The following is a 25,281-nucleotide window of genomic DNA, read 5'->3' as shown; positions in this document are numbered from 1 at the left end:
GGGAATTAGTTCCAGGGTCCCCCCTCCCCAGCCAGGATACCAAGGTTTGCAGATGCTCAAATGGTTTATACAAAATGGCATAGTATTTGCACAGAAGCAACACATCTTCCCTTATACTTTAATCATCTCTAGATTACTTATCTTACCTAATACAGTGTAAATGCTTTATAAATACTTGTCATACTGTATTGCCTAGGGAATAGTGAAAAAGAGAAAATAAATCTCTATATGTTCAGTACCAGACACAATTTTTTTATCCCAAATATTTTTAATCCAAGGTTGGTTGAATTCCCAGATATGGAACCAACAGATACAAGGGGCCAACCGAGCTACTATTAACTCTTCTTGACCTCTGAAGAAACTAATGCACAAAGGAATTCAGTAATTTGTCCAAGGTCACACAGTTGAAAAGCTAAATAACTGGAGCCCAGGCCACGCAATTCTAAACTCCACGTTCTTAATCATTACACTTGACTAATTCCCGTAAAATTATAAACTGAGTCTCACAGTTTAGTTCGTAACTAAGCCAAACTAGGAAAATGACTTTTTTGCACATGACAGGATGAAATGACCTATTAATCACCTGTTACCCATTTTCCATAATTAGATGCAAACTTGACATAAATTTGTGTGAGCTGAACTTTTGGGATAGATTTGCATTCATTACAATACATTTTCTGTTCAGAATCTTATCAACTGTTAAGAAGCACCGAGGTCTGACCTCTATGTCTAAAACATATTTTCTATGCACGGATAATTAATATTCAACAAGGAAGGAAAAAACCCAACATCCTTATTGATTATGACTATGACCTCATCTGAGTATGAGTCAGGACGATTTTGGTTGCAAGCAACAGAAAATCCAACTGACTTAGTACGAGAAACATGAGAGAAGTTACTGGTTCTGAGACTGGAAAATTTCAGACAAAAACAACCTTCAAGGTTAGCTGATCCAGCACATCACAGTAAGCTCTGTCTCTGTTTATTTTGGATTCTCTCAGCTCTGTTCTCGGTCATGTGTATTCCTGGTTCTCAGATTGACTTCCTTCATGAGAGGAGGCTCTCGGGCTCCTGCCTTCTCCATCCACGTCCCAGGAGAAGGAAGGCCTCTCTATACAGACCTGCAGACAAAATGTATTCTGCATTCTCCAGTCAACGGACTCAACTTTGGACTCAAGCCCATTCCGGAATAATTCCTGTAGCAAAAGGAGTGGAAGTATCCAGTCAGGACCTGCCTGCGGAATTTCTCAGTAAATTGTAGCTTTCAATTTTTATCTTAAGAAGATGAGAAGTGCCTACCTGGGTGAAGTCTCAGCAATGAAGATGACCAACAGTGAAAACTTAGTCCCCCTCACTCACAAATCAACAAATGCATAAATGCACAGGAAAATATCGAGGTTCCGTTTTACTTAGCATCAATGAGGGTGTGAGAGCCAGAGGCCCCAAATCGCATCGTGGTGATCTTCTTTGGAAAGAAATTTAACAATTTCTACAAATTTTGGAAGGTGTGTATACTCTTGGATCTAGTGATTCTATTTTCGTTAGGAATTATCCCCACGATTTTAATCGTAGGATATGTGAATGGGGCAGGTTGCGTGGATACACGATGTCAGTATTATTTATAAAAGTGCAAAACAGAATATAGAACTGCCCATCCAGAGAGACCAATCAGTCTTCTGGCTTCTCACTGGAAATAAAAATAAGAATGCAGGAAACCACACCAAAGCAAGATGTGGCTTAGTGAATGACTACCCGGCAGATATTTTAACAACTACCACTCAGGCCGAGAAATAAAATTTTGTCAGACACCCCAGAAGTCACAAAATGAGACTGTTTACAAATTAAGATCTCTACCCCAAGGGTGGATACTTCTGAAATTCACAAGTCTCTATTTTTATAGCCAGCTGAATTCTTACAGTCAGTCCAGTGCCCAGATTCTATGATATTGTAAGATTTGTCATATCAATTATCGCATGATAAACTGTCCCATGAATTCCCAGTGACTTGTAACAAAATCCAAAATTCTCACTGTGGACATCAAGACCCCACTGGGTCAAGCCTGTCCTCCTACTTTCCAGTACACTCCAGCCATCATACAAATTGCCTTTGTTTCTCCAGCCCATGAAGTCCAGGCCCACCCCAGGGCCTTTGCATTGGTGCTTTCCCTCTACCTAAAATATTCCTCCCAAACTCTTCTCTAGTCTGACTCCTTCCTGTCATGCCCTGATTCCAGCCTGAGACCAGTGTGGGTCCATGATGCCTCTAATACAGCAATGCCCTAACATTTGAACCCTCCTGGCAAGTGTCTTCACAACCCCTGAGACGTTGTGGTCTGACACCCACATCATCCGAGAATCAGAGAAAGCAGAGGCATTTCTGACACCAGGGAGAGTCGTGAACTATTGTCACGCAAAGATAAATAACACAAAAAATGATCCAAAGGGGACCCCTCCGAACTTAACTCATGCAACAGGAGGTCTGACCTCTCTGTGATCTTCAACATGGGGCCAATAGCTGATATCGATGTTCGTTTCTCTGTTCCAGGAAATTTTAATACGAAATGATAAGACTTTCCCATCAGTGGTTACAGGGACCTCTTATCCTCGAGTTTATCTCTTTGCAATCGCCCTGAGAGGATGTCAAAGTCAGTTTGAGGACACAATAGAGCTCTGTAAGTCAGACCGACCATCCCAATCATATCTTCTAAATTCGGTGAAAATTCATTGGTCTGCTTTCACATGAGGCAATAATAAATAGACAAAAATGATAAAACAAAAAAAAAATTCTGAGCTCGATAAAAGACTAAAAGGTCCCTTTTGAAAGTAGAAACAGCTGCGATGACAGTGTGGTTTTCCAGAATGTAACTGTGTGTATCGTGTTGTGGAGCAGTGCCATATATACCAAGGACCTCTGACTCCTCTGTTCAGTTGTTTCTGTCAGAGAAGGACCAGGACCATTGCCAGTCCACATGGTGCATTTGTACCGATTAGAAAGAGGTACCCATTCCTCCAGATAGCACAGCCTGGAGACTGGACCTCAGAGGAAATCAGCACTTAACCTGTCTCCTCCATATGGCATCCCCGGGGAGAGTGCACCTGCATAACCCCAATAACCGGGTGTCCCAGCATCTTCAGGATATTGGTTATGGTGTTTGGCATCAAGGGTTCATGCTTCACTGTTATCCCTGGTCACTGTTAGCTAAGAAAGGCGAGGTCTTAAAACTATCTTTAAGCATCAAAGCATCTGCCTCGCTCAGATACGGAGTCAACCCTCCAATGTTCTTTCTTATCTCTCAAGTTGTTTGGGAGAAAACCCCAAGCTCACGGCTTCCTCAGTGACTTTGTGAGCAAGTCAGGACTGCTATTAGAAAAACAGCCCAGAGATTGTATTCTGGGTCTTTGGCAATCGCTTGGCTTATCCAATGTAGCCAGCACATTCAACATTTCTGAATATATTGAGAAAATTTAGGCTGTCAATAATCAGCTCCAAGATTCCTGATTCCTGTCCCCTTCCTTGACCTGGCTTATATGCCTTCTGGTCGTCTTTAGAATCCCACGCCTCCCTATTGTCTTCTTGAAGATCTGTTGCCACCTTTGCTTTATGGATTCCTCTGGGTTTGGAACCACGTTTTATTTATTCTTGTTCACATCGTCACAGTAGAGAAATTTTCACACAGTACAGAAACATGTAAACTAAAACGTGAAAGTCCCCCTTCTTTCAGCTCCTGTTTCCAATCCCACTCCTCTCACCTGGGGACCACTAATAAGAGTGTCTTGTATCCTTCCAGAACTTTCCATTTGCAAGTATGACGCTAATAAAAATGCTAACTATTATTGAATGTTTACCAAGAGTCAGATGCTGCGCTAAGCACTCTTCATGCAGGTTCCCAAGTAATTCACAAAACAAGCCTATAAGATAGGTGTTGTCTTCATGCCCCATTTCACAGTAGAAACAGCTGTGATGACAGTTGCTAAGTGGTACAGCCAAAATTGGAACTTAGGTGGGATGAGTCCATGCTTTTAACTTCTGTACCTGTCACTTACTTTTGAAGACTGCAATGTCATAGACCCTTCTCCACAGTTACCCATGTAATTCTATGTGTTCCTTTTCAACTCTGCTCCATATTCTATAAAATTTATTCAGCCATTCTCCTACTTCTGAACTTATAGGGTGTTGCATTTTTTTCATTTTATTATTTTATGAAATCTAAGATTGCTTTGACGGTAAGAGGCACCCAATTTCAGAAGGATTAAAATATTTTAAAATGTGCATTTTAGAATTAAAATATTATGGTCTTGGAGGGAGTGCTGTAAATGAACATGCTTGTATATATAATTTTTCATGTGTGTATTTCCGTAGAAGTTTCCTAGAAGTAATATTGTGCATAAAAATGAAGATGCATTTTTTATTTTGATAGATACTGTTGAATTCCCTCCAGGAGACCATATGTTAGTCATCTGTGTTCCCGCTTGCTTAGCAAACTGTCTGGTACACTGTAGGTATTAAATAAATAAAACGTTCAGCAGATGAAATGCAGAGGATGGCCCAGGGGAAAAAAAAAACAGTATTTTTGTGGAACACACAAAAGCAAAACAGAATAACAAATATATGACAATGACAGCGAGGAAGATTAGATTATTTTAGTATCCTAAGTGTAAGCTTCTTGCTGAAGCATGGGCCACAGTAAATGACAAACGCTAATGCGTTTTGTGCAGAATGTCGTGTCCAAAGTGATTATGAGAGAGCTTGAAAAATAACTTATCAGAAGGTGGTGTGCTCAGTTGAATAAAAATACACTGCTAACTCCAGTGTTTTAAAAGCCTCAAGCTAAGGGTTGTAAGACATTTCTAGAGATCTTAGGGTCTCCCTATTTTTCTTTTTCAGATCATGCAATACTACCTGCCTGTCCCCAGGCCCCCAACCCTGATCTCCAGAGAGGATGGTTCTGTGGTTTGGAGTAAAGGGCTGCATTGTGAACGAGCACTCCAGATGATGCTAATGCACTCTAAAGCGTGAGAGCATTAAGAAGAGGGCTTGCTTAATTCGATTTGCACTTTAGAAAGATGCCTTTGGCTGTCCAGTGTGCAATCAACTGGAAGTGGACACAATCACCTACAGGAATCGCCACTCCACCCCGAGCATGGGGCGCATACCCTAGGGCCGGCGCATGCTAGCGCCTCCTGCTGGCCCTCCCCAACCTCGTCTTGGGCGCGGCCCTGAGCGACAGACTGCGACTGCGCACTCTGAAGCCTGCTGAGGCTTTCCCCGGAGCTCCTGCGACCGCGCCAACCCAGACCGGAAGCGGAAGTGAGGTCGAGTGAGCCCATCGCGCCCCCCATCCTCTCGCTATGGGTTGGGCCTCCTCTAAGAGTCGCCGGAAGCGGAAGTTGTTGAAGGGTGGGAGTTGTTAGGAAAGTGTGTGGTTAGCTTCCCGCTTCTTGGGTTCCAGGCGGGGCTCCCGGAGCCAGTGAAGCGAGACTAGCTGACCGCTCCGGGTCCCGAGCCGTCGCTTGAGGGGCGTGGTATCCCGGTGCTCCGACCCTTCCCCGGGACCCTGGGGAGCCCCTGTGGCGGGAGTGCCGTGTCCCCGCTGCCTTCCCCGGAGTGAGGCTCCGCCCGGCATCCCCGGGTCCCCGCAGATCCCGCCATGGGCAACACCAGCAGCGAGCGCGCCGCGCTGGAGCGGCAGGGTGGGCATAAGACACCCCGGAGGGACAGCTCCGGGGGCACCAAGGATGGGGACAGACCCAAGATCCTGATGGACAGCCCCGAGGACGCCGACCTCTTCCACTCGGAGGAAATCAAGGTGCGGAGCGCGGGGGGAGGTTCCCGCCACGGCCGCGCCGAAGCTCGCCGAGAGGTTGGGAAGGGAGGTTGGAACTTCGCGCGGTGCCCTTAGAGGCCAGAGGCCGGGTCCTAGCAGTCCGGGAACCTGTGTCTAATTACCGATCCGAGAAAGTCAGCCTGCGGGGAGAGGAGCTCGCTGCGCTTAACATCATTAAGGAGAAAGCAGCTCTGGGACCGAGTTTCAGGTTCTTAATTAATTCCGAGAGTCAAGCCAGCAGTAATTGAGCACCAGTCCCTGCTTTTCTCTTAGGTATAATGAATTTCACAGCTTGGAAAAATCTTCTCTCACCACGAAGCCGACTGGCGCTTTTATAAAAGTTAGTTTGGGAGTTTATTGTCCATTTCGAAAGTAAACCCGAGCGCACGTGTGAGCTGAAAGGTAGAGTTGACTAGTAGAGCTGGCACTTGTTGCCAGAAGTGTTTAGTTCAGACACTTTTGATTGACCCTGCCTTTTTTTTTTTTTAAGAGAAGGAATAGAAAAGTAATTCCACTCCCAGGGGTCAGTGGGTGAGTGAAGTGTCAATCTGAAGGAGGCAGCCAGCAGCTACTTAGGCTTCTCCCCCCACCCCCTTATTTAAATATGACTTGTACTTTAAGCAGACCAAAGCAAACATTGTCGCAAGTGGAACTTGAACTTCCTGCTGCAGTCTGCTTTAATCCCCTAAAACTTAACATGACTCTTGACACCTGTTTCAACCACTTTCTGATGGTGTCCATCTGTTTCCAGCTGCTGGGCCCAGTCCAAGGACTCATTTTAATGATTCTGGCAGCTGATATTTAATCTGAAAAGAACCAATTCCTTAAAGGAATTATTTATTTCTTTATTGTAGGTTTAGGAACTTTATTGTAGGTTTAGGAAGAATGAGGGTGCCCCCTGCCCAGAATAATCTTTTACTATCCATGTGTATGTTAGTCAGCATTGTCCATGAAGTTAGTTGCCTGGCAACTCATTCTGCCTTTATTCACATTTCTTTTTCTCAGATACTGGATTGGGTAATCACATTATTATCTCACAATCTTAGTAGAGCTTGCTTTTACATAGCCCTACATCCTGTGATTTGACCTTGTTTTCTGAACTTGTTGCATTCCTGAAAAGGTGTGTGCAGTGAACTTTGGAATCATGTTTCTCCAGTGACTTGATATGCCTTCCTCTTGTAGTAATTTTGGCCCCAGAAGGCTGGTTAAGACACCATAAGAACAAAACTGCTTTCTTGAAGAAGCACATGTTGTTGCCATCACAAAACTCCCACAAGAAATGCTTAGCATACAGATGATCTGTGGGGAATGAATTAGAAGCATCCATTCTCTTTTCATCAGAAATTACTGAAATGATGCCCCAGATACCAAAAAAAAAAAAAAAAAAGTTGCGGATTCTTTTAACTACCCCAGTTCACTATTTTGGCTGCAGTCAGTTACTAGATTCCCCTAAAGATCCAGTCTCTTACTCTTTAATCTGTAAAATCTTGTTCAAATTCAAAGATTTCAGACATCTTTTAGTTAAGCTCAAATCAGTATTTGAAATAAAAGTACTAGAAGCCTGCTGGACTCCCTTCAAGGTCTCTCCCAGCATGGAACTCCTGCTCTTTTAAAGTCTGTCTTCTCACTAGGAAAAATGTAAAAGGTCCATAACCAGATAGATTTCGCCCAGACAGGGTGGCTGTCTGTCATTTTGGAATGCTTCTGTTATTCAGTGCATACCATATTGGATGTTATTGTGAGGAGTTTGTTTTGTTTATCTGTTTCTCCTCAGGGATTAAATAGCAGTGAATGGTGTTTCCTTCCTTGCAATCTGGATGTGCCAGTTTTCAAGTTGACAGTTCTTGAATTTTCCCTAATAAATTTTCACATAATTCAAATCTTGCTTAATAAGAGGGGAAGGTGATATTTATTAAGCTAGCGTAGTCTCATATTCATTGCAGTCTTCTTCTAAGAAGAAAGTTTATTTAGTTTACTCAAGAATCTTTTAGTACACCTCTTTAATAAACAGTAATAATAATAGCTAATTATTTGTAAGCATTCACAATGTGTCAGACACTATGCAGAGCATTTTACATGGACTGTCTCAATCTTCACAACCTTTAGAAATGGTTATTTTATTATCTTCATTTTGGAGGTAAGGAAACAGGTACAACTAGCCAGGGACTGAACCGAGGTGGCAACAGCTGCCTCTTTAGAGTGAATTGACAATATTAGCTTAACTGTCTATTGTAGGGAGCTCACCAGTGGCTTCCTGTCCCTGAGTAACTGCTCTGCTTCTAGGCTCCAGAGAAGGAGGAGTTTCTGGCCTGGCAGCATGATCTGGAAGTGAATGATAAAGCTCCTGCCCAGGCTCGGCCAACGGTGTTTCGATGGACAGGGGGAGGAAAGGAAGTTTACTTATCTGGGTCCTTCAACAATTGGAGTAAACTTCCCCTCACAAGAAGGTAAATTGCCTGGGAAGTGTTTGCATACTTGTCTTAACCCATGGATACTATTGTTTCTAAAGATTTCTGTGGGTGAATAGAAAAAAGGATGTCTTTATACAATGGATTCTGAATGACCAGAGTTTGCTTAATAAAACCGAGGGTCAAATTTTAAACCTAGGAAATCCGGGTTTAAAGCGCACCGTCTCCTCCCCCACCCTGACAAGAAGAAAAGCTGTCTTGGTGGCTCGTATTGCTCTGCCGTGGACGTCTCTCAGTTCAGAATCCCAAACAGGAGTGTGCTCCCCGTGCTGGAGCGAGTGCTGGGCCAGAAGGGAATAGGCTCGGGTTGGAGCCCACTGTGGCTGCGCACATAGCCTTGCACGCCTGCACCTCGGTGTTCCAATCTGTATCAGAAATCCTGCATGGACTTCTCAAATCGTCCCTAGTGAGGACTCTTGAAACACAGGGACAGTGGTGTCCTGTGGGCCGGGCCTGGTGGTTGTTGGAGGCTGCCTGTGTTTCCCACCACAACTTCCAAGGAGGGAACCACTCAGCACCGTAGTCACAAGCCAGTTCAAGTCCGGGGAACAAAAGAACCAAAGTAAAGATGTTCCTTGGATTTTTTTTTATTTTATGTTTTTTTAGTTGTTGATGGACCTATATGGGGAGCTGAGAATCGAAGGCAAGCGCTCTCCCACTGAGCCATGACCCCAACCCCCCTGAATCTTTTTTTTAGTACAAGTTTCTTGAGACAACCTTTGTGCCTACTGCTAAATTGATCCCTCCTCCCAGCCAAGGCAGACTGACAAAGGGTCAACCTAGATGACTCGTGTCAATGTCTTCCTTGGCATCTGGGGTTGCCAGGTGGTGTTTTGCACACAAACTTGAGAAGCGCAGTGCCTCCCCTTTAATGTCAGGATTGTGGGTTCCTAGTAGTCAAACAAAGTGATTTTCATGAAAGTCTCCTGCCCTGCTCCTTATATAGCTTTTCTAAATTGAGATCATTTCACTGAATTGTCTAAATTGGATAAAATGGTTGCTCTCCGGCAGCTGGACTCTTGGTTTTACAGGGAAACAATTTTGTTTTTTGTTTGGTGGCTGTTTGAGCTCAGAGGGTAGCAGCAGCCCACTCAGCTGAAGTGCTCTGCTTCCTTTCTCTTTGCAGCCACAATAACTTTGTAGCCATCCTGGACCTGCCCGAAGGAGAGCATCAGTACAAGTTCTTTGTGGATGGTCAGTGGACACACGACCCTTCTGAGGTATTTTTCCTCCTGACCCTGGTCCTCTGGGTGACTGCACAATCCACAAAAGTCACCTTCCCTTGTGGCTTGTTGCCAGATCCTTTGGTTCTGCTGGTAAAAGTCTCTGTGTGTGGCTGAGTGAGATAGCACCAATTGTCAGAGCATTGATATTCTTGACCAAGATGAGCAGACTGGCTGGCCAGGAGCTGAGACCTTCCAGCCAGGAATCCCAAGTCCTCTAAATAATAACTCCAGACCTTCTACGTTATGATTTCTGCCTGTCTGTCTCTTCCCAGCCAATAGTAACCAGCCAGCTTGGCACAGTTAACAACATCATTCAAGTGAAGAAAACTGACTTTGAAGTATTTGATGCTTTAATGGTGGATTCCCAAAAGTGCTCCGATGTGTCTGGTATGAACACAGTTATTTTATACCACATGTGTGCAGGCGGGGGCTATGCAGCCTAGAAATATTCTACTTTATCTTGCCTCTCACTCTCGAGCTACAGTTGCCTAATCAGGTGGACGAGTAGCGCTCCCTGAAGGGGCTGCACATAGTGCTTACCTCTGTCAGGCCGAGTTGTTGATGTTTAGCCCCATGGGAACTCTGTCATTGTCCCTGTCTTCTCGGGCATTCACTGGGTCCACATGGCCATAGCAAACAGATGGTGGAAACGGCACCAGAGCTTGATGTCATACAAGGGGCAGGGCCAGAGAGGCCCTGGAGGGACACCGTGGTCAGTGGTGAGCTGTGGGTCAGGGTGAGCCGGGACTGAGGAGGCCTGCCAGTTCACTTCCCACTCGTGGTGCCTGGAGAATTTCAGGCTGACAGGTGATAAACGGACACCTCAGTGACCTTGGCCATGACTTGTGTGATACATTAGCACCTTGTCAGACTCCCTGATAAGGTGAGAAAACGGCTCTGTACAGGAAACAGGCTACATGGCACAACTGTCCTTTCTGGGGACCTTCTCATTACAGTTCCAGTAAAACTCTTCTGTCTTCCAATTACAGAGGTTTCAATAAATTGCTTTCCATCCAAACCCGGCAGGAAGACACTACCTGGAATGTACTACATACAATTCAGGGAAAACGATGTGTTACAATCTCGAGTGTCAGTGCCAATTGCACTTCCCTATCCTGCTGTCTGGGGCTTAAGCAATTTTTGAGCCCTGTGGGCAGCAGTGAAGAGATTCTCCAGGAGCGACTGACAGTCTAAGGAAAGGGCAGCTGTTCAGTGTGCAGAACGTTTTTCATCACTCCCTGACTGGACTTGCCATCAGGATCTCCGCGTTCTTGGTTCAGAGATCACAGTGATAAATTGATCGTGGTGGGCTTGCTGTGGTTGAGCAGAACTTAGAAATCCCAAAGTAGTGCTCTTTTATTTGTAAACCTGAACTGATCTTTTAGCAACACTGTGTTCCTTCTTCAGATGGGTAACGTTGGAGCATGGAGGAAGTACCCAGGTATCCAGCCCGTTGATACATGTAATGTTAGGTTGTCTACCTAAGCTTTTAGTCAAGGTTGTACAGTCTAGATGAGCTGGGGAAGAAAACTGACCCCTCTCTGTTGATAAAACAACTTCAGCACTCTAGACATCTCATCTTTAGACACTTTCTTAAAATAGGTATTTATTCCTTCTGCCTCAGTTTTCTACACTTAATGCTCTTTTCAATTTCCTGCTGTGATATGGTTGGATCATGTGAAGGGAGCCCGTCCCTAAGAAAGGACGTTGAGGGAATTGGCAGAACCAGGCCATATCATTATTTATTCTGGACTAGCCATGGATCAGGTGACCAGAGCCCATCCCCCCCATTCGCTGGATAACAGCTCAATACCCTCAGCTGGACAAACATCGCTAAACAAGCTGCTTCTGACATGACACAGTGCACTTCCAGAAGTTTCTTAATCTGTCTGAATCATGATACTCGGGCAAGAATTTGGGAAAACCCTAGTGTGATAGAGTCTAAGGGCCTTTAGAACAGGTTTGTTGTTTTTTGGGTTTTGTTTTTTCAGTTTTCAGACGTGCTGGTGCCTTGCATAACCTGTTTCATTCTGGCTGGGCTGGTGATGTTCGTGAGCTTAGCCACTTAATCCTCACTTGAAGCCCTGAGCTGCTTTGTGGCATTTGCTAGCCCAGCCTGAGGTGAGAAGGAAGCCTTATTCTGCTGATTTGTGAGGTTCAGTGATTGAGAACGGCTCCTTGTTGCTTCTGACCCAGGGTCTGTCTTTGCCACAACCTCTCTCTTCTGCCAGGGCGTCTGAGTTCACCGCTGATTTCCTTTCCAATCACCCAGATTCCAAAAGGATTTTCTCATCTCCTGTGCTCTCCACCTTTGGAGGCTGTGTGTCTTTAAGAGAATATAAATTTGTACCAAGGGAACCAAAGACAAGGAAAGCTAGATGACAACTCCATAAATAAAATGAGACCGCTGCTAGAAATTCTGATTTTCCAATGTCCTGTCACCATCTCCCAACAGAACTGTCCAGTTCCCCACCAGGACCCTACCATCAGGAGCCCTATGTCTCCAAACCAGAAGAACGTTTCAAAGCGCCACCTATCCTCCCTCCACATCTGCTTCAGGTCATCCTGAACAAGGACACGGGGATTTCTGTGAGTACCTGGGCATCTGCCCAGACCATTCTTCATGGTCATGTTCCTCTTCTCCCCCAATCCACTCCTCAAGGACAAGCACCTGCGAGCCGGCTCAGTGTCACCCACTGATGTGAACTGCCACGTTCCTCCTTGGACATGGGGATGGGCTACTTGCAAGAGGTTCCACAGTGTGGATGTCACATCCCTGTCTCACAAAGTCTTTCTGAACTTTTCTTGAATTTTACTTCTGCCTTAGCTTAGGCTCCATTCCATTTAAATTTTAGGAGAAAATACTTAACCACCTCTTCTTAGCAATGTATACATTGGCATTCTCCCAAATTTTAGAATCTAGTTCTAATCATTAAATTGCTTTTAGAAACATGAGTGCTCCTTGATTAAAAAAATTGAGGTAGCTGGCCAACACATTTCGTCTGGGAAATTGGTATTCTATGCAAAAGAGAGATCTGTGTCCAGGATCCAGAAGATCAGTCAGTTATTCCCTGATGGCTCATTTTCCATTCTGTTTAACCTTGACTGTTTGATCCACCAAGCCACTGTTCAAGAGGCACATGTTTGTAAGGTGCTGTCTTAAGTCTTTTATCTGCTGCTACAACAGAATATCTGAGTCATTTATAAAGAACAGATTTGGTTTACGAGTCTGTAGGCTGGGCATTCCTGAGCGTGGCGCCAGCATCTGGCAAAGACCTCCATGTGCATCATTCCTTCCTGGGGCTAAAGGTAGAAAAGCAAGAGGGCGCTGAACTTGCTTTTATAACAGTCCAATCTTGAGATAAGGAATCCACTCCCATGATAATGACGTTAATCCATGCTCCATCCCGGACACCTGGTCACTGCTTCCTAGGCCCCACCTGTTCCCTTGGGGATGAAGTTGCCAGTCCTTGAACTCTGGGGGACTCATTCAGACCATAGCAGAGGCTAAGATAACGGTACCACTCAAGAGTCCACCCTGAACTAGAAGACACAGGGGCTGAGATGAGCTACATATGTAAATTGGGCAGGAGTCCCCAGCAGTAGTCACTCCTGGGCTGCCAGGGCGGACTCTTGGTGTCTGTTAGCCCATCCCAACAAGACTCACCTTTCTTAGGGCACCGGGCTCGCCTCTGTGCCAAGAGTGCCCCAAGCACATGGATGACAGCTGGATTGGCAGTTCCAAGGGGCCAGTGCCAAGAACCCGCATGTCTCAGAACCCAGTGGGCGACCATGTTTCAGGGCTAAGTTGGCAACATCAACACAATGGGTGAAGAGCCACAAGGTCATTTAGCCTTTCTCTTAAATGCATCCAAGAGAGCTGGCTTCCCTCAACTCTAGTTTTACAAAGTTTGTAGGTTAGAAGACACTCTGCTCTCCTAGGCTGGCAAGGTGTTGGTTTGTTTGTTTTCCTCCTTGAAAAGGGAAACATGACTAGCCAGCTTCCCTGGTAGAGGCTGCTTCTGGAAGTAGACTAGGCCCGGGGCTTGGGAAATGGAACAGCTTCAGGACCCCTCTGTCCAAGGCAGTAGAGTGTTAACAGCAGACTTTGGTTCTAGTTATAATACCGAATGGTTAATGTTGAGTGTGCCCTGGACTAGTCTGTCTTCACTCATTCCTGTGTTCTATCCTAAGCCTCACAGCAACCTGGGAAGGGTTGAGGAGATTGAGGCACAGAGAAGTTAAGGAACTTCCCAGGGACCGCATTCAGGCTCTTCTGTCTCAGAGATTAGAAGACACAAAACATTGTAACTGCAGTGTCTTGCTGCACAGTAGCTCTTCCAGCAACTGAAATGTAGTGTCCTTTGACTCCATGTCCCCACACCACCCGCAGCCTGTGGTGTTTTAGATTTTAAGGTCATGTGGTGCTGCCTTTCTGTGCTGGGCTTATTTCCCTTAACATGACTTTCTCCAGGTTTATCATGGTGTCAATGGCGGTATTGCAGCCTGTTGAAGGCTGACTGGGATTCCCTTGCGTACATAGGCCACAGTTTTTAACTCCATCCATCCATTTGACATCTAGGCTGTGGTGGATAGGTTGTGATGAACATGGGAGTGCAGGTGTCTCTGATGGACAGATTTCATCTCCTTTTCACAGATACCCAGGATTGGGATTACACGATTATATGGTAGTTTTTTTTTTGAGGAACTTCCATAATAGTATAAAAAATAGTCCCAGAGGCCATACTAACTGACATACCTATCAACATTGCAAAAGAGAATAGATTTTAAGCGTTTTAACTACAAAAGTTTTCCAGGGTCACGTAGTAAGTGGCAGAGCCGACATCCAGGTGAGGCAGGTGGTAACAGCAGACTTTGGTTCTAGTTATATTCCTTTCTCTCAACACCTGCCCTGCGCAGCCCCCGCAGGGCTGAGTCCTGTTGCACAGAACTCATCAACCAGCCTCTGCAGTGCTAAGCCTGAGGTGAGATCAAATACAGTGCTTGATATCTCCTAATTGATGACAGAATAGGAATCAGGAACTGGTTTTCCCAATAGACTGTCCTCACCTTCCTTTTTGAGAAAACCAGCCTTGTGGAATTGCAGTCTGTTCTGTTCCCAAGGAGATCTTCCCACACCTGAATCCTGAGAGAAAAAATGATTAGTGCAGACCTCCTAGACCAGAAGCCTTCGGGACAACCAGGCATGGTTTTGAAGGTGGCTTCAGCCTCTTTGGGGAGGACCTCAGCAGTCCTATGCACAGGGTAGAACCAGAGTTTGGTTCCTTACATCAATCTGGGGCCATGAGCATGGCCCTTCCCCTACAACGGGGACCTAAAACCAGGGGCCTGCCAGTGCAGCACCCCCACAGACTGGTTGCCTGTGCCTTTGTGTGTCATGTGAACTAGCATTTGTAAAAGTCGGGAATGAACAGTGGGGAAAATAAATGCATTTCTGGCTCCTCTTAAAAATAGAATTTGTGGCAACGTTAATTGCCTGTTCTCAGTAAGCTTTTACAGGGTAATAGTGTCTCCTGCAATTACCCATTTAATTCTTCAGGCTCATTTTCTGAGTCTTAGAGACATAAGTCAGAGCTCTGCTAGAGAGGGTTAGGATGGAGCAGCACGTCTGCGCCGTCTTCCATTTCCTGCAGCAGGCAGCTCCCTTCCTCCTGCCCGCCTCTATAAGACGCACAGCTGTGGCCCACTCTTGAGAGGCTGTGCTGAAAGCCTGACCAGAGGCACACACCAGTATTCAGCTGGCATGAGGGCTCCCTTGAGGTCAGAGGGTGCTGCCTTCTTGCCTCACCTGTCATCTTAGACAGGCCCTTCTGCTGCCCACTTAGGAAGAGAGGTGGGTATGAGAGCGTGCCTCCCTACCTGGGAAATAAAGGAAATTTATAAATGCTCACATCCGCCTTTGTTCCCTCACAGTGTGATCCAGCTTTGCTCCCCGAGCCCAATCACGTCATGTTGAACCACCTTTACGCACTTTCTATCAAGGTAATGACCCCCGTCTTTCACTATCGGAGCAGTTTCTCAGCATGTGCTCTGAGGACCCCAGGCACTGGGAGTGCCTGGGGTGCTGGTTTAAGGGCAGCATCCAGGGCTGGGCGAGCTGTCTGGCTCAGTTTCTGAGGTGGGCCCAGGAGTACGTATCTCTCTTCAGCCCTGTGATGAGGGTTGTGCACGCTGAAGTCTGATCCCCTGACCTGGTCCTGCCTTCAGTCAGTTCCTCCCTCTTCCTCAGGACGGAGTGATGGTGCTCAGTGCAACCCACCGGTACAAAAAGAAGTACGTCACCACCTTGTTATACAAGCCCATATGAAGAGCTGCGGCCAACGGTGGACCGAGGGACAATGGTACCATTAGGTTCCCTGCATGCATGCTTTCCACTAGAGGCATGGACTGTCAGTTTCTCATTTCACACTCTTTAAGACATTTCACACCTGCCCTAGTCCTACTTGAAGGTTCATCCAGGCACAGCAGCTCCAAAAGAGCCTGGGCCTGTAATAGTCCTCTTAGCACCTCGGCTGTGAGCCTCAGGGGGCTCAAGGCCAAGAAAGGCAAAATGGAAGACGAAGGAGCCACAACCCCTGCACCACAGCGCGTGAGGATGGTGCGGTTGGAACACACCTCCCTCAACTGGTGTGGACACTCCTTAAGCCAAAAGTGAGTGCTGGCCACCTTGCTAGTAAAACTCTGGGAAGCAGGGAACAAGGCCACACAAAATTCCTATCATCTGGGCATCTTTAAGGCCATCTGCCTGTCCTTCCAAATTGAAGCAATAGATTGCCCTCCTTTCTCTGCCTTAGGGAGGTGTCATTTCTAGTGAAATTAAAATCCGTCTGGTTTCCAGGTAAAGTCTTTAGTAGTTTCCTATACTGTGCGCTAAGTCCTTTTTTATTATCCAGAGGTGGCTAGCTGTACAAGCTAATAGCAATAAGTCACCATGACTAGAACATAGATCATGTGACTGCTCAGCAATAATCTGTTCCCCGAACAGACTTAAACATACTGCCAGATTTCTCCATTCACCTGGATGACCCTAAGGACTGACGACCATTAGCTGGAAGGTTGTCCAGCTTTTTATCCCAATTGTAATGACAACTTTGCAGAAGACCCTGAGCCCTCCTTTCAGCCACCTCTCTTGGGACTCGTGTCCCTAGTTAGAGAAGAAGGCTTCAGCTGTTGTTGTTGCTAGTAAAAGGGATTTAGAACCTGACAGCAGCCCTCTGAATTCATGCCAGGATGACACCCTTTAGACCAAAGTGCACATCTTTATACTTGGCTCAGTTTCCAGGGAGATGCCACACATGTGCCCATTGGTGCAGGTTCCTGTCACCCAATCAGCAAAAGTTAACATTGTCTCTTTTGTTCTTGCTGGGAGAGGGAGGGATGAGCTTGCTGGTGTACAGTATTTATTTGGTAAACCTGAGTACAGGTACCCTTTTTTGTTACTGTTTTCAAAACACTGAATTGCTGTCACCTTGACACACGAGTTTCAATAAAGCTTTGTAAAAATAATTGGACATAAAATTGGAGGAAGCCCTGGTTCTTATTCAGTTGTTTAGAGACTAGAACTTTCCCAGGTTTGTTCAAGACCACCCTTGTGGCACTCTGGAGTGTGGGGCAGAACTGTTCCAGCTCCCTTGGGGCTGAGGGACATGACCTTGATCCACCCACTTAGGCAGAGTTTGGAGATATGTTCAGAGGCCTCTGAGACTGACTCCCTTTGCCACTCAGACCCAAGCAGAAGCAGGTGGGCAGATCCCAGGCAGAGGTTTCGCTTTCTTGTGTTCATAAACAAGCCCTGCAGGGACACCTGGAATCGTGATTCTGGCTTGTGAGACACCAGGACATTTTTGAGTGAGCTGTTCTATTACCTGAAAGGGGCTCAGGCTCTCCTCCCAAGAGCATGAAAGGTTGTGGGTGATTTTTAAGCCTTTTCTTCACACATCAGGAAATATTTTAAATAAATGGCAGAAAAAGGAGGCTCTGACTCATCTGGCCCATGGAGCCTGGAAAGCACCCCCCAGCTGGGTACCTGTCTTGCCCTGAAAGCTGGTGACATGGGAATCCTTGATTTCAGAAACTAGGGTTTCATCAAGTAGACCTAGATGAATAGAAAACAGTTATCTCCAAATTGGATAAAACATTTTTAAACTATTGAAAATATCTAAACTTAAAAGTATGAAAGAGGTAGTCAAACACCAGAAATGAAGAAGCCCTGCCGGAGAGCCCGAGGAGAGCCGGTGCCCTGGTAGAAGCTGGGAGGGCCCAGTTAGGCCAGGACCTCGCTCTGAGCTCCAGGCTGGGATTGGACCCCTACACCCGGGCCCCCTGCAGGAGTCAGCCCAGCCCAGCCCCGCTGCCTGTGACGGATGGGAGACTCCAACTGCAACCAGAGTCAGGGCTCAAGGAGCCATCAGCCCTGGGTGGCAGGTGGAAAGTGAGAAGAGAAGCCAGTATACAAATGAGCTCTCCCCAGGGCCGTGCTGGAAAACCCGAGCTGAAAATCAGTTAGGAACTAGTGCAGAGCCAGTGACCCTGTAACTCCCGGCTCTTGGTCCACAGGGGACCCCAGGGGAGATGACTGCTTAGGGCAGGCCCACCTGCAACTCATGAAGACGGGTGTCTGGGAGCTTCTCCAGCATTCTGTGTGTACATTTTAAAAGATGTCATTTTCCTGAAAAAGCATAAAACAGTTCATTATGATCCAGAACACTGCCCGCAGAGCCAAATGAAAGACGAGACAGAAGAGGCTGGAGATCGTGGAAGAGGAAAAGCAGATCCTGCTCTGCACAGCACATAGGGCCGAAGCCACATGTCCAGCTGTGTATCCTGTAATCCAGGACATGCTCCCTCAGCACTCATCCTGTTTACACAGTTAAAGCCTAACTCACGTTGCTTTTCAATGATGATACAATTTTCCTCTGGAAATGTATATATAAATGAATTTATAGTCAAAGGTAAGGCCTGAAAAGCTTTAAAATATAGCAATATTTCAGGGTAAATTGTTATTCCCCTAGTATCCTCAGGGGGTTGGTTCCAAGGCCCACCTCAGACACCAAAATCTCTGGATGCTCAGATCTCTTCTAGTGTAGTATTTGCATACAAGCTGCACACAGCCCCCACATTGTCTCTAGATTACTTGTAATACCTAGTGCAGTGGAAATAATCCAGCTGTATTGTTCAGGGAGTGACAACAAAAAAGGACAGTACAGTTTTCTTCAGCTTGGTTTTCATTGTGGTCAGTTGAACCTATAGAAGCAGAAGCCTTGGGAGGGTCCACTGTAGAACCACATATTGAAAACTGAGCCAGAGAGGACAGGACCCAGGCAAGGCTGTGTCCTTCCCTCTGGCTCCAGTTTATGAGTGTTAGCCGTCTCCCTACCATTCTCTCCAAGTGTGGACACTGGACAGAGATCAGGGATGTTTATCTAGTCGGTTTGCTGACTAGCTGTGTCTTTGGGCCAAATTACATGCCCTCTCTGATCTGGATTTCATTCCCTGAAGAATAAGGAGTGTTGTACCAGCACCTGATGAGGCCTAGAGCTCCCTTCATTTCACCTGGGAGCCACGAAGCCTTGGCAACAAAGCTGGGATGTGGGCACAAACAGGAAGTCAAGGCACTGGGCAGGAAAACTAGCTTAATTAGGAAGTCTCCACAGCTCCAAAGCTCCAGAACATCACAGTGATACCTCCTTGGCTCAGATCAGAGACAGACTATTTTAGGGAAAAACAAAAATTTGTGTTACTTGCCATTGGCATTCCACACATTCCTTCCTGCTGGAGAGAACAGCAACACAGTGCCATCTTGGGAGCAGACAGCAGCCCTCACCAGACAACTATACCTGCCAGCACCTTGATCTTGAACTTCCTAGCCTCCGGAACTGTGGGAAAATAAATTTGTTTATACATTCCCCAGTCTCAGGTATTTTGTAACAGCAATACTGAACAGACTGACATCCACCATGTATACAAATGGTTTGAATGAGTTCATGAGGACCCTAGTCTGTGGCTCACTCAGATCATCCAGCTTCTGAAGAGTTCCTCCCTCTATTGACTAAGTGAATTGGTGGGAAACAGAAACTTGAGCCCTCTGCCTGGAACAACTATTATTGTCCTTAGAAGAAAACATGGAGGTTATGGACATGTAAACATTTCTTCTAAAACCCAAGTCATTCCAACTAATTATAAAATATCCACAGGGTCCTCCCAAGAGTTGTCACCGATGTGAGTTCGAACCTTGGAGGGGATCCTCAAAGCTGGAACTGCAGTCAAGAGCCTTATGTTTTGGGTCCAGTCATTGTCTCGGGGACAAATGCTGGGCTCTGCCCTCAGGGTTGGCTCCCTTGACTATGCTGTCTTTTTCTTGCTCCTCATACAACTGAAGGGCCTTTTTCAGATGAGGCAGCCCTGGGTGTCCCCACTGCCCCCAGAGGAATCTTCCATCTGCAAACTCAACAGCCAGCAAGAGCGCAGCAGCCAGCCCCAGTTCTGTGCACTTTGGCTCCACTTCATCCATCCTGTTTGGTGGCTCTCTAAAGCAGCCTGAGTCATTAAAGTAGCAAAGTCATTTTCAAAGTCCTTTCCTCAAACAACCCCTTGAGGCCAAACAGAATTCCATTAATCATTGACTGGACGGGGAAGAATGGTCACCGCTCACTCTATTTCCATTAGCCCCATCCTCCCAGGCTTCAGGAAAATCAAGTTTCAACATTTGATTAAGCAAATGACAAAACACTTTTTTCCTGTAAACACTGAGTGCCTAGAGCCATAATCCCTTGCTCTGGCCATTAGCTGCAAATATTTAAACTGCTAAAAAAGAAATGTGACTAAACCAACCAGGACAGACAAGGTTTCCCAACCTTGGCACCTCTGACACTTGGGGCCAAATCTTTCTTTGTGGTTGGAGGGTGAGGGCTGCCCGGTGCTTGGAATGATGTTTAGCAGCAGCCCTGACCTCTGCCCATTGGGCACTAGTAGTGCCTCACCCACTTATTGTAACAACCAAAACTGTCTTCAGACATTGTCAAGTGGTCTCTGGGGAAAGGAAGCACAATTGTCCCTGGCTGAGAACCACAGGAACAAGCCAGTTCAACTGTCACCTTAGGAATGAAAGCTTGGCTGGCCCCACCCCTGTGGACCCACCCTTAAGTCTGCATCCATGTGTTTCTAAAGCCAATCACATTACAGAGGCCCACTTCTGAAGACAGACCAGCTCTTGGGTCCCATTAAACAAATCACCTCTCTTTGGCCTAAGTGTCCAAAAGCTTTCCGGTTATGAAATTTCCTGCGTATTTGACGTAATCTTTACACATCAAATCATCCAACTTCAGAGGAATCCATCCCTAACACTTCTCTTGACCAGCAAATTAGTGGGGAAACAGAAACTTGAGCCCTGGAACAACTATAGTGGTCTTCAGGAGGAAACAAAGAAGTTAAGGACATGCACACATGTCGTCTAAAAGCCAAGTCATTCCAACTATGGTAAAAATCTACAGCATGGATTAAAGTCATAAGCATGAAAATTAAGTTGTAAGCACAGAAAACACGACATCTGATTTTGTGCATAAGAAACAGGAATGGCAGCAGGGAGGGCTGGGCCTCATTTTCTGGTTGTTTCTTTGAGGTTGTTCCTTAGAGTCACAGAACCTATCTTGGTGCATTTCTTTTGGAACCAAAACATGTTTACTTAGCTTTTAAAAAGTCCGTGTCTGCCAAGAATTCTCAGAACAATAACTGAAATGGTTGGTTAGCATTTAACGTTAGAAGGAAATAAAGCTTCTAACATTTCATTTCTTCATCCTGTGAATTATTTTCATTCTTATAATTATGATCTTGTGGCCAATTTTTATGCCCAACAGTAAAAACAGAAAAGAGGAACAATATTGCCGATATGGCATTACAAGCCATCAGACATAACCCTGCATGTCAAATTTTGATTATGGTAAGATTGCCTGATTAGAAAATAATAAGATCAAAGACTAAAAACAACAGGAACCATGAAAATATATATACCACCATTGCCAAAACCAATGTTTTTCTATATCCAGCTAGTTATATAACAAAGTAGCAGAGGAAATTCACCTTGCAGACTAAAAATGGATTTAGTTAAAAACAGAAGTATTTACATTTTTAGTTACCTTGATCTGAACTGCTTCCTCCAAAGACATGTACATTATTAAATTCCTGGTGACCTCATAATGGATGAGAGAAATCAAGTTGACCTGCTTTCCTGTTTGGCTGTGTTATGAGTAATCCATTCTTGAGAAATCCTTTTAAAATGGCCTACTAGACTGCTTACAGAGTTTTCCGGTTCTGCAGTTCTTCAAAATGATCTTAATAACCCATTCCTGGTTCCCTGGAAGTACTGACCAAACTTCACGATGGTGTGCTTTGGAAGAGAAGCCCCTGAGCTCTTGATTCCAGGAAAGCAGGATATGCTCATCACCATGTGCCCCCTGCCACCCAGAAACCGCCCACAGAGCCAGGAAGGCCCCAGGTCATAAAGTAAGCCAATGCAGACACTGGCAATGTTTTTTTTGTTTGTTTGTTTGTTTTTTTTTTTATGGTTTCTGTCAAGAAAAGATGAGGTCATTGCACCAAAGCAAACATTTTTAGATCATTGCTTTATTTCACTATTGTTCAACAACAAAGTTCATCTCTCTCAAGGTGGATCTTGGATTGTTCCTTATGTTCTCATCCTTATTCTGAATAAAAAAGGTAATGAAGAAAAAGCCTGTACTTTTGGAGACCTAGAATCTTATTTATACTAATAAGCTTTTGACTGCAATTTCATGTTTCGATATTTCCTGCTGGCGTCTTGGTGGACACATGGAGCGCCCAACCCTCTGATGAAGATGGCTGTCCGTAACTACCACCGTTGAAACCAAAAGTAAGTGTTGAAAAATGCACCTTTTACAATAAAAAAGTAGAAACCAATTCAATTTCCTTTTTTTTTTTTACGAATATAAAGTTTCTTGTAAATATGTACAGTCTTTTGAGCTAGTTCTATATAGCAGGAAGCATTTCACAAATGAGACACACAATATACATTTTTCAGGGCTTGTGATGCCCTTTTTCTCATGGAGATCCTAAATGAAATGCCAAGACTGAAAGACCAATTATCAGTGACCTTTCCAAATACTTGTGGACCAAGAGACAAAAACTTCAGCAAACATTCAGTCAGATCTGCCCTAGGGGAGGGGGAAGAGAATATGATCCCAAGCAACACATAAAACACAGCAGCAGGACACTTGCCAATGGGCTACAACACGGAGGTTCATGGGTGGTTCAAACAAGAAAGCACTTAGGTTAAGAGACGAGCAGGAAGGAGCCGGTATTTGGGCCAGGTTGCAATCTGGAAAGTGACTTGAACTGTGGACACATGGGTTGAAAACACGGTCACGTTCACCTGCTGCGGTGGAAACAGGTCTACCTTCAGCCCACCTAGGATGTGCCTTGGTTTTGAGGCATGCCTAAGAATCATGGAGAATCCAAAGCAGGAGAGGCCTTGTGGGAGATTAAAGGCAGAAATAAGGCCGCTAGTTAGCTTGCCAACTGCAAAGCCTCTAGGTTGGTTCTATACCAGTTGCCAGGAACTCGGCCCTCTGAAAGAAGGCAGAGAGAAATAGGGGGCGCCGCACTGCACCTAGGGAGGACCAGCCAACCCAAGGGGGCTGGAAGAGTTGAGCTGCGGCTTCTCTCTAACATCCTGGTCGTATGTCTAGCCCTAGGCAAAGGCTCATTTGAGAAGTCACAGTTTCAGGGTAGAACCGTGCTGGATTTTGTGTGAACACAGTCATCCGTGAGGAAGTCGGCAGGGGAGCATGAGGGTCAGAGGGGAAACCGAGTGGGGGGCGGTTTGCTGAAGTCCTTCTCTGGTCGTAAGGCTTGAGCGTTTTGTTTGTTTGTTCAGTGCTACAGACTGCAGCTTGTTGTGGCCAGTTGTTGGCAAGTCGGCAGAGGGTCTCGATTCGGCGGGAGCTATGGGATGGCATCAACACATTGGCAGCGCAACCCAAAGGGGTCAGCCAGGTCAGGGGGCAGCACATGCAGTGAACCGCCATGCAGAGCTCCTGGACGGGTCTCCTCCCCATCCCAGAGTGGGGAGCAACACGCCATCAAGGACAGTCCCCTCCCAACCCAAGACCCCAACCCCAAGACCCATTAATGCTGGGCTCAGAGCAAGTCTATTGCATGCTTTCCTGGCCAAAGCTACATGGTAAGCGGGGACAGCAGGCTGGGGATGACACTGGGGGGTCGAGGAAGGAAAGCTCGGTGAGGTCCCTTGGCCCCAGGTCACTGCCTCCAAGCTGAGGCCCGATGACCTCCGTACATTCTCAGCTGGTGGGAGGGGAAGTCGTCAAGGCCATAAAAGGCAATGAGAACAGTAAACATTTGGCTACGATGTCACCCTACATAAAGCAGGGCCATCTATGAAAATGGACTGGAACGAGAATGAAGCGACAGGAACTTGGGAGATCAGCGGAACAATGGGGACTCTTCTACACTACGTTTCAGTGGCAGAGACCTGATGGTGTGATCTAGCTAAAAATGACTACAACAGGAAATACACTGCTATTCAAATCTATTAAGAATTCTGTTGTCTTTGAAAAAAAAAAAGAAGAAGAAGAAACAACAAAGGAGAAAACCAAAAAGAAAAACCAACCAACCCCAGGATCTTAAAGTAGCTAATTAGGATTCTAACCACAGTTGGTGTTCCGGTTGGTTTCCTCTGATGAACTGGTACAGGCTAGAGCTAGGTACAAAAGTTTATGAATGCTTGAAAGAGTAACAAAGTGCAAAGAGGGTGACTGCAGGAAGGTGCCTGGAGGAGGCCCCAAGCAATGACAGCTCTCAAGAGCCCCGGCCACCTGCACCTCTGGAGACAGGGGTGTCCGAGCCGAGGCAGGGCTGTGCCCAGCTGTGCCGTGGGTGGCTGAGCAGATGGGTGCTGGGGTCCCCTGCAGTGGAGTTCCATAGTGTGTTTGGTGTTTTCCTGCAGACTTGAGATGAGGAGTTGTTTTGTTTTTTTGTTTTTTTGTTTTTTTTTCTGGCTGAGATTTATACTGAGGACTGGTCCCAGACCTACGAGCAAAGTAAAAATGAGAAGGGCGTTAGTCATGCGCAGCCAGGACCTGCTGGGCTCACTCTGCACCATTCTAAACAGGCATTTGGAGTGCCTGGTCTGTCCCTCTGGTGACCAGCAGTGAGGGTAGTGCAGGGCAGCACCCACACACAGAGCCAGCCTTTCAACTAGGGTGGCGAGGGGGAGACAGTCACCTAGACATTTGCAGAGCTGTGAAATTCTCCTGAGGGGCACATGTGCACTGACACACACACAGAGCCAAGTTTACTGACAAGTGAGAAGCAATCTGAAAAAATGGTTTTTCCTCCTTTGTCTGCAGAGGTGCCAACAGTGAACTGCAGATGGCACTAGGAGGAGAACATTATGCAGAAAGGGGGACAAAAAGGTTGCTCAGCCGTGCAGAGCAGGCTCCTGGAACAGGCTGGCCTGCAGAGAGGCAGCAAGCACAGGCCTGTCCTGCTTGTGGGAACCCCAGTCTTCCTCCTGTAGATAATACATGCACATGATTTAAAAATTTTTTAAACTTCAAAGTTCTAGAAGGCCAACCCTGCTGAGTTTCTATGTAGCCTTCCGGGGGGAGGGGGGGGGGAATCCTGTGCAAAGAACATTTTGTACAACACATTATCATTTGTGTTTAATGGACACACACACACACACAAACAC

General features: G+C 45.9%; 2 protein-coding genes across 16 annotated transcripts in view; one reads left to right on the top strand and one right to left on the bottom strand.

Moving 5' to 3' along the window:
• Positions 1–5,372: 5,372 nt before the first annotated feature.
• Positions 5,373–17,057, top strand: Prkab1 (protein kinase AMP-activated non-catalytic subunit beta 1). The gene is made up of 7 exons (XM_015505177.2): positions 5,373–5,806; positions 8,108–8,271; positions 9,419–9,512; positions 9,791–9,905; positions 11,974–12,107; positions 15,453–15,521; positions 15,769–17,057. The coding sequence occupies exons 1-7, from the start codon at positions 5,648–5,650 to the stop codon at positions 15,844–15,846; spliced, it is 813 nt and encodes a 270-aa protein (XP_015360663.1). The 5' UTR covers positions 5,373–5,647; the 3' UTR covers positions 15,847–17,057.
• Positions 17,058–22,137: 5,080 nt separating this feature from the next.
• The window catches only part of Cit (citron rho-interacting serine/threonine kinase), a 160,855-nt gene continuing 157,711 nt past the window's right edge, over positions 22,138–25,281 (bottom strand). For all 15 annotated transcript variants that reach the window (XM_048785710.1, XM_048785709.1, XM_048785711.1 and 12 more), the window contains one exon: positions 22,138–24,617. In XM_048785710.1, coding sequence (XP_048641667.1) covers positions 24,594–24,617 — 24 coding nt within the window. In that variant the 3' untranslated portion in view covers positions 22,138–24,593. The remainder of the gene's footprint in view (positions 24,618–25,281) is intronic.

This window comes from Marmota marmota, unplaced genomic scaffold, assembly GCF_001458135.2.
Source record: "Marmota marmota marmota unplaced genomic scaffold, marMar, whole genome shotgun sequence".
Classification (NCBI taxonomy): Eukaryota; Metazoa; Chordata; class Mammalia; order Rodentia; family Sciuridae; genus Marmota; species Marmota marmota.
The sequence above is the reverse complement of the archived record's forward strand: the minus strand, read 5'-3'. Positions and strand labels throughout refer to the sequence as shown.

Coding starts and splice junctions, on each gene's coding strand:
- Prkab1 (XM_015505177.2), top strand. CDS start 5,648: ATGGGCAACACCAGCAGCGAGCGCGCCGCGCTGGAGCGGCAGGGTGGG. Junction 9,906..11,973: donor AAAGTGCTCCGATGTGTCTG/GTATGAACACAG, acceptor ATCTCCCAACAG/AACTGTCCAGTTCCCCACCA. Junction 15,522..15,768: donor TTTACGCACTTTCTATCAAG/GTAATGACCCCC, acceptor CCTCTTCCTCAG/GACGGAGTGATGGTGCTCAG.